This window comes from Sminthopsis crassicaudata, chromosome 4 (assembly GCF_048593235.1).
Source record: "Sminthopsis crassicaudata isolate SCR6 chromosome 4, ASM4859323v1, whole genome shotgun sequence".
Classification (NCBI taxonomy): domain Eukaryota; kingdom Metazoa; phylum Chordata; class Mammalia; order Dasyuromorphia; family Dasyuridae; genus Sminthopsis; species Sminthopsis crassicaudata.
Window position 1 is genome coordinate 302,421,473 of NC_133620.1, and position 8,851 is coordinate 302,430,323.

At 39.3% G+C, this 8,851-nt stretch overlaps 2 protein-coding genes across 2 annotated transcripts; both read left to right on the top strand.

Moving 5' to 3' along the window:
* The first annotated feature begins 4,415 nt into the window (after positions 1–4,415).
* LOC141566864 (histone H2A type 1-like) lies at positions 4,416–4,948 on the top strand. Its single transcript, XM_074311988.1, has one exon. The coding sequence runs from the start codon at positions 4,486–4,488 to the stop codon at positions 4,876–4,878; it is 393 nt and encodes a 130-aa protein (XP_074168089.1). The 5' UTR covers positions 4,416–4,485; the 3' UTR covers positions 4,879–4,948.
* A 2,239-nt stretch (positions 4,949–7,187) lies between these two features.
* LOC141566855 (histone H3-like) lies at positions 7,188–7,695 on the top strand. The gene has a single exon (XM_074311978.1). The coding sequence runs from the start codon at positions 7,235–7,237 to the stop codon at positions 7,643–7,645; it is 411 nt and encodes a 136-aa protein (XP_074168079.1). The 5' UTR covers positions 7,188–7,234; the 3' UTR covers positions 7,646–7,695.
* Positions 7,696–8,851: the final 1,156 nt, after the last annotated feature.

An 8,851-nucleotide genomic window follows, 5' to 3' on the forward strand; every position in this document is an offset into this window, starting at 1 on the left:
TCTCGGTTTAGACCACAATTTACTCCTCATCATTTACTCCTCATCATTTACTCCTCATCAATATTAAAAGGTGTCTAAATCACTATTGATCAGAGAAATGCAAATTAAGACAACTCTGAGGTAGCACTACACATCTCTTAGATTGCCTAAGATGACAGGAAAAGGTAATAAAGAATGTTGAAGGGGATGTGGGAAAACTGGGATACTATACATTGTTGGTGAAATTGTGAACAGATCTAGACATTCTGAAGAGCAATTTGGAACTATGCTCAAAATGTAATCAATAGTGCATACCTTTTGATGGAGTAGTGTTGATACTGGGCTTATGTCCCAAAGAGATCCTAAAGGAGGGAAAGAGACTCATATGTGCAAAAATGTTTGTGGCAGCCCTCTTTGTAGTGGTCAGAAACTGGAAACTGAGTGGATGCCCAACAGTTGAAGAATGGCTGAATAAGTTAGGGTATATGAATGTTATGGAATATTATTATTCTGTAAGAAGTGATTAGCAGGATGACTTTAAAGAGGCCTGGAGAAAGTTACATGAATTGATGCTAAATGAAATGAGCAGAACCAGGATTTCATTGTATACAGCAATGGCAAGATTATGTGATAATCAATTCTGATGGATGTGGCTCTTCTTAACAATGAGACGATTTGGGCCAGTTCCAATAATTTTGTTGTAATGCCGGAGAAACTGAGGCAAGATAGAGATTAGAGAGTTTTTAATATTTTATTTAGTGATTAGAGAGTTTTTAATATTTTATTTGAGAGGGAGAGATTATGCTGGGGGCATATTGCCCCCTGTGCTGATGTCTCAAAGCATCCAGCAGCGAATATGAGTTCTCAATAACATATATATGACTCTAAGCTCAGATAGACAAAAACAGAGGGGGGGATGGAGTCCAAACTCTGGTGAGGGTGAATCTCCAGGCAGGGCCCATCAATCCAGTTCTGACAGATTGGGGGTAGGACCATAAAGTCTTATAAGTCTGAATCTTAGAGATATAGATAGGACATCTGGAGTCTTTATCTTTTGGAATGCCAGATCTCCACAGCCCTAATTATCTCAGTTCTAATGAGCAGAAAAGGGGGATTGCAACCAGAGAGATTAAGGCAGAACAATTTGGGGAAACTGAGGCAAAATAATTCAAGGAAACTGAAACAGGACAATTAGAAGGGAACTGTGGCACAACATTGTGATGATGAGAACTATCTATACCTAGAGAAAGGTCTGTGGCAACTGAATATGGATCACAGTATAGCATTTTCACTTTTGTTGTTTGCTTTAATTTTATTTTCTTTTTCTTTTTTCCTTTTTTCATCTGGTTTTTTCTTGTGCAGCAAGATAATTGTATAAATATGTATGCATATATTGAATTTATATATATTGAATCACTTGCCATCTAGAGAAAGGAGTGGGGGCAAAGGGAGAAATTGGAACAAAAGGTTTTGCAAGGGTCAATGGTGAAAAATTATCCTTACATATATTTTGAAAATTAAAAGATTCAAAAAAAAATCAGCCTATTGAGGAGGAGGAGAAAGAGGAGGTCAGAATCTTGAAAAATGAAAAGAAATATGAACAAAGACAGAAAAAAGATAGATTCCTCCCAGTGCCCCATTGTCAGAGGACATCTATTGCATCTTTAAATTATATTAAACTAAATTAAAATAATATTTTGCCATATAACCCCAAAGATTTCAGTCGACGTTTGCATAAGCAATATACCCCTGTCTTGTAAATATTTAGCTGGAAAAGAATCAACATTTGGTGCTGTGCCACATGAAAGGTCCCTGATGTCATTCAAAACCTTTTCTTCTACTGCAATCTGAGATAAACAGTCAGTGGTTTTAGCATTGATTGAAGATGGTCTGTTGAGAACACTGTGGAAGTGTTCCACCATGTCTTCAGAACTATGAGGTTTCCATCAGCCTGAATAGTTGAAATGCACTATAGTTTTTTGACCCATAAATAGCCTTCATGGCATCATAAAAGTGTCTAGATTGTTACTTTCAGTGTAAATTGAATTTCACACTGCATCTTTTCTTTGTTTTTTTCCCTTGAGGCAATTGGAGTTAAGTTGTTGAACCAAAAAGGACCCCATAAGTTTTGCATGAGAACCTGAATTTAGCTGCCTCACACACTAGATCAAAGTGACAAGCATGACCAGTGACTTTGCCTATTTCTATTCTTCTGCTTATTTGATTCATCATACCTGCAAGTTTTTTTCCAAAATAGGATCATTATTCTCTGAAATTAGTGACCTTGGAAAATCTCCTTAAACCCATTCCCACCACTATATGCATCCTAAACTCATTTCCACTATTGTATACATCCCAAGCCCATTCTCACCATGTAAGTATCCTGTTTTCGCTTTAGGCTGTTTAAAAAAAAAAAACAACACATATTTTTCTTGTATAACAGCTGCCTGATGATAAATAAGGAAATTGCCTAACTGCATTTTTGTCTTCTGTTATCACTTACAGGCTTTGCTAGTTACAATCCTACATAAGCTCCCTTCACAACAAAGGGATCGGGTACTTTGGATTATAGTTCCATTCAGTCAAGCTAGTTTATTAAATTGTCCACTTTGCAATTGAAACAATCTCCACTTGCCTCAGTTTCCCTGGCATTACAAAGTGCCGTGCCCATGGTCACACAACTAGGAAGTGTTAAGTGTCTGAAGACAAATTTGAACTCAGGTCCTCCTGAGTTCAAGGGCTGATGCTCTATCCACTGTACTATTTCACTGCCCTATATTGCATCTTTCTAGGCTTTACTTGCACTTTAGTTTTGGACAAACCCGCCTGCTGGAACCTTATGGAATTGTCTTTCTTATTTAGCAATTTCTGTATTTCCTCATTATTTTTGTTAAACCAATCTTGATATTTATGAGTGTCCTGGCCCAGATGAGTAAATTCAGTGCTATACAGCAAATCTCCGAAAGCTTCCCACTCCTTTTCTGCTTTACTGTTGTTGCTTTTTCTGAAAAATAGTAATGGAGAATCACTTGAATCTAATTTTTTTTTTTTTTTAAATAACTCCAGTGCTTAACTTAGAGAGGATAAGTTGATGATCACTTTGGCACTCTTCCTTCATTATTCTCACATGCTGTCTGCTTCTTCTTACAATGACATAGTCTATTAAATGCCAATGGTTGCTTTGAGGGTGCATCCACAAAGTTTTATTGTGTTTTATTAAATGAAAGACAGTGTTAATGATGTTAGAAGGCTAATAAGTGAATTGTTGCTATTACTGTTTCCAAAACCATTCCTTCCAAGGATTCCCTGCCAAGTTTGATAGTCTGTGCCTGATTTGGTATTAAAGTTGATGCTGTTCTAGTGGCAGTGCAGAGAGTGGTGGGAGTGCCCGACTGGTTGGCACAGGTTCAACATGAAAGAATTCACAAACCTGAAATATTAGTGGCAAAAAAAGGAAGCTTATCAGCACTGAGAAAAGCATCTCCTCACAAAAGGCAGGAGTCTTATCAGGCAGGAGAGAGGTTGCTTGACAAGACATCATCCTGCTTCAGACATTCTGCAAAAATATGGAGTTTAGAATTTCCTTTATAGAAGTCTGAAGCTAAAATCTCCAGTTGAAAAGAAAGTTAATGCCCCCAGGCCTAGATACTTGGAGTTTTAAGCCTCAATATCAGACCCAGATCTCCAAATTTAATGAAAATCCTTTGAAGGATTCCTGAATGGGGATCCAAAAGATCAATGGGGCTAGAGAGGTGATTTGCCTCAGAAAAGCCCAGTCTGGGAAATATGCCTTTTTATAGATTCTCTGGAGTCTGGGAGGCCAGCAATCAAAGGGGCAAAGTGATTATTTTACAGATTAAAGGAGACACTGTTTCACCCCATTAAGGCCACCTAGAATTACAAACTTGTTCTTTTTCAGCACATTGATGATGAGGGTCTCCAAATTTTCATAAATTTTTTCTTTGACCTCATCAGAGTTCGTCATAATGGGAACATGTAACTGATTATGATGTCATGGCACTTTCCTGCAAATTGCATTGTCATAAGCCTGTTATTCAATTCCTTTTGGGAGACATACAAGCTTCGTGGAATTTCTCATAACTGCAGCCATTCCAGAAAAATGTGTATCCAGTCCCATAGTCTTCATTTTGTTTTACCATGTCTTCATTTTCTATTTGTTTTCTGTTTCTGTTGGCTGCTGCTTAACATTAGAGGAACAATATTCCCCTTATTTTCCCTTCCCTTCTTCTCTCCCCTCCCCCAACTTCCTCCCCTTCACTTTGATTTACTCTCAGAATGTTTAGTAGAGTTGTTGCTTGGAAGGATGGAAGGGCTTTCAACAATAACAGAATCGAAAATTCGCTTTTCTATTGGCTACTAAAATTAGCCAATCACAGTGCTTTATTTTCGCGCTCAGTACGCTTTATAAAAGGGTCACTTCAAGGATTTAGCTTATACGTTTGCATCTTTTACTCCAGAACTAAGAACGTTTTTGGATATTTTATCATGTCTGGACGCGGAAAACAAGGTGGGAAAGTTCGCTCCAAGGCAAAATCGCGCTCCTCTCGGGCTGGCTTGCAGTTCCCGGTGGGCCGTGTACATCGGCTTCTACGAAAAGGCAGCTATTCTGAGCGAGTAGGAGCTGGAGCACCTGTATATTTGGCCGCTGTATTAGAGTATCTGACAGCCGAAATCTTGGAACTAGCTGGCAACGCGGCTCGGGATAATAAGAAGACTCGTATTATTCCCCGACATCTTCAGTTGGCCATACGCAATGACGAAGAACTCAATAAACTGCTAGGCAAAGTCACCATTGCTCAGGGTGGCGTTCTGCCTAATATTCAGGCAGTACTACTACCCAAGAAAACCGAAAGTCACCATAAAGTCAAGGGCAAGTGAGTAGGTCTGAGACAATCCTTCATTTTGTCTCCGATTTTGCTGAATTAACAAAGGCTCTTTTGAGAGCCACCCACGTTTTCAAAGAAAGAGTTGATTCACTTTCACTAAGTGTAAAGACAGATTTTTAAATAAAGTTAGTAATTTGTGACGAATCAAAACCCACATTCCCCACCTCCCTCCCAGTACTTGTTGAATGAATGAATTAATAGTGCCACTTTGGGCACTAAAATCATTAGTTAAATAAATCCCTTAGAAAATGGTATTTCTGACACTTTCACATTCTACTTTCCATTAAGTTTCTAAAGACTAACTTCCCCCTCGCACTCATCTCCGATTTTATTTTTTAGTTGAAGCACTTTTTAGCCGGCAGGGTCATTTATCTGGTTCAACTGATGCCCGGAAATCCTCATTAAAAGTCTTTGCTTTTCTCTCCTTAGCTCAAGTACTCAGCGGACCATGAAGGCGGAATGTTTTCAATATGCCAAGTGACTTCACCTCTTCCCAGAAGCTGAGGGAAGTCCGAACCAGTGTCTTCTGGTTTCATTCCCTGTTTTAACCTCCCTTCCAATGCTGGAGGAAATCAGGTTTAGATAGAGCTGGCAGAGCAGACTGATGGTTGAAGCAATACCTTGTTCTTCAGCTCATTGTTATCAATTGGGAATTAGTTCCAGGTTTCCGTTTTTCCCTTTCTGTTTTCTGATGTATTCTATCTAACTCGTCTAAAGATTCCCCCTCCCATTTCTCTTTTCCTGCGACTTTCGGGAAGAGAAAGCTCATATGTATCTGGAAAGAAAGAAGTGTACAATTATCTCTGTGTTAATCTGTCAGGTATTCTAACAATCTCAGTATTGGAATGGTAGCTTAAAGGAAGTAGAAAAGCCGACTTGAGGATCTTCGGAACAGTGGTATTTGCGTATCAAAGCTCGGCTGCAGGAAGGGATGGGGAATCTTTTTTCTGCCAAGGGCAATTTGATATTTATATCATTTGCAGCCTATACAAAATGATCAGTTTATAGAACTCAAGCTGTAGGAGGTTCTGTCTTTCAGTTCAGCATCCTCAGAGGTTATTAAGCAAATTAGGCCAATTCTACCGGAGGTTTCCCCACCCCCTAAAGGAACTTGATGGGGTATTGAGGGTGGTAGTGGAGGGGGAGATGGGGGAAGGGGTGGGAGGAAGAAGTACTTTTTTGGGTCTCTTAGTTTGCTCCGATCCACCAGCAGCTACCATAGCCAACTCCTCACTCCTTCCCTGCCCTTTCCTCACCATTGCCCAGGAGATGCTTCCTCAATTCTAGCTTCCAAAACAGGATATCATACGAGGAACTTTACCTTTTATGTGTGTGATGCACCTCTTGGATAGTTTGGTAAAGCCTGTCTCAAAATTAGTGTTTCTTTTTAAATTGAAAAATATGCTAAATTTAGTTAGAGGTTAATGAAAATAAAGACCTAACTTCCCTCCCATCCCTGTAACTAATATCGAGGATCCCCTTTTCAGTGTTCATGAATCCCAGGTTAGAAAACTGATCTGTCTGCATTTGAGTTGTGGGTAATTCGTTTCATTTCCTAGGAGTTATTTTCCTTTTCCGTAAAATAAGAGTTGATTTATGGCCACATCGTTAAGCTTCTTTCCTCACAGCTCGAAATTATGATTAAAATATTGAAATGGCTAATTCACACGAAAGTAATTTGACTGGGCCCTGAAATCTCTGGGAAATCCTCCTTCAATTCGATAAAATAAACCACATATGATCGATGTTTATAAGAGTTAGAAAAAGTTTGTTTTTATTAGCCTCATCTCGTGTATAGTTCACAAATATTTTAGCAGCTCATTCATGCCCCTCCACTTCTACCTAAAGGTTTCTTTCCTAACTAGATATGATTTGGGCCAAAAAAAATGGGGTAAATATTATACAATCAAAATAATGTTTCTATTTTTCCTGGGTTTTGTTGGTAGTTCACAGAGAATCTAAAGAGTTCTGCTTTGAGACAAATCACTCAATAACAAGTCAAAAGACAGACAAACGTAAACATTTAAAAGAAAAAAAAAAGTTCAGAAAGACCAATCACCAATCGACGTGGGCATTTTTACAGTATTGGGGGGGGGAGAGCACCGAAATCAGTTTTATTTTGACGAATATTTTAATTCAGAATACAAGGAAAATCTTCAGTATTGCTTTTGCCATAAACTAGCCTTTTAACTTGGTGGAATAGAGGTTTGAGTTAAAAACCAATTAAGACAAAACGCGGGACTTTCGAATGTTCTTTTGTCCAATCAGGAGAGAGTTACTTCTATAAATACGGTCAGACCCACTCCGCAAAGTACTTCTCTTGCAAAGGCGCTTTTGTCTTTTACAAAATGGCTCGTACAAAGCAGACTGCCCGTAAATCCACCGGAGGGAAGGCACCTCGCAAACAGCTGGCTACGAAAGCAGCCCGTAAAAGTGCCCCTGCTACTGGCGGTGTGAAGAAGCCTCATCGCTATCGTCCCGGTACCGTGGCCCTGCGAGAGATCCGCCGCTACCAAAAGTCAACTGAGCTGCTGATTCGCAAGCTGCCCTTTCAGCGGCTGGTGCGCGAGATCGCTCAGGACTTCAAGACTGATCTGCGCTTTCAAAGCTCGGCCGTGATGGCTCTGCAGGAGGCCAGTGAATCCTACCTTGTGGGTCTTTTTGAGGATACTAATTTGTGCGCCATCCACGCCAAGCGTGTGACTATCATGCCCAAAGACATCCAGCTAGCTCGCCGCATCCGAGGAGAGAGGGCTTAAGCCAAAAGAAGGCGCAAAACAAATCCAAAGGCTCTTTTAAGAGCCACATATATTCTCGATGGGGGCTGTACTAGCACTTATATGCTGAGTGTTGTACAACTTGATGAGTTTATTTATATTTCCAGGTTAAATGTATAACCCTACTCAGAATGAATTTTGGAGGGATGAGTGTTTTCTTATATTAAGAGCGGAAAATGAAGAGTAACTTATCACAGGCCCTGGTAACCTGCGGTTTCCAGAAATGTTGCTCTAGGGGGTTAGATGTTTAACACCCCCATAATCCTAGAAATAAGCGTGAACTACAGGTTCTAAAAAATAAGGAGAGCATTCCAGGCTTGAAGGGCATTTTTTTTTTTTTTTTTTTTTTTTTTTGGTCTAGCAGTAATAGTAGAATAAATGTATGTCTTCTATGAAGGGGATATTTGGTCAGGTATATCTGCCACATTAATTGTGCGACCCTGGGTAAATCAGTTTGCCTCGTTAATCTGTATAATATGCTGAAAACGTAAATGACCAATTAGTACCTTTAAACAAAAAACATAGGGTCAAGAGGAGTTAGACGAAAATTAATGTTAACAAGTAGGCCAATTTCACTGGATCAGTGTATGAGAGTAATGTGTAATAAACATGGAAAAGTAGCCTAGGATCAGATTGAATAGGATTTAAAATACCAATCTGAGGATTTGTTGTTTAAAGATAATGGGAACAACTTAAGTTCCTTGAGCAGAGCTAGGAGAGGACAGATTTAAGCCTGTATGTTTTTTCCCTGAGGCAATTGGGGCTAAGTGACTTGCCCATGGTCACACAACTAGGAAGTGTAAAGTGTCTGAAGTCAAATTTGAACTCAGATCCTCCTGATTTCAGGGTTGTTGCTCTATCCACTGTACAACCTAGATGTTCCTCAAGCCTGTATTTTGGATGTCACTTTTGTAGTTGTGTGAAGGATAAATAGGATAAAGTAGATGCCAGGAGATTTGCTTAGAAAGCTATTTCAGTATTCCAGATGACAGATGATCAGGTTCTTGTCTGTAGGGTGATCTTTAATTATAAGTAGAAAACAAAAGAGAAAGATGGAAGAGATAAGAAAGTGAAACATAAAACTCAATTGCTAGGATATTTAGGATTGAATGAGTTACTGGTTGGTACTGGTAACAGAAATATGAAAGAAAAATCGAAGAGTTTGTGATGGATGAGTTGGGTACACAT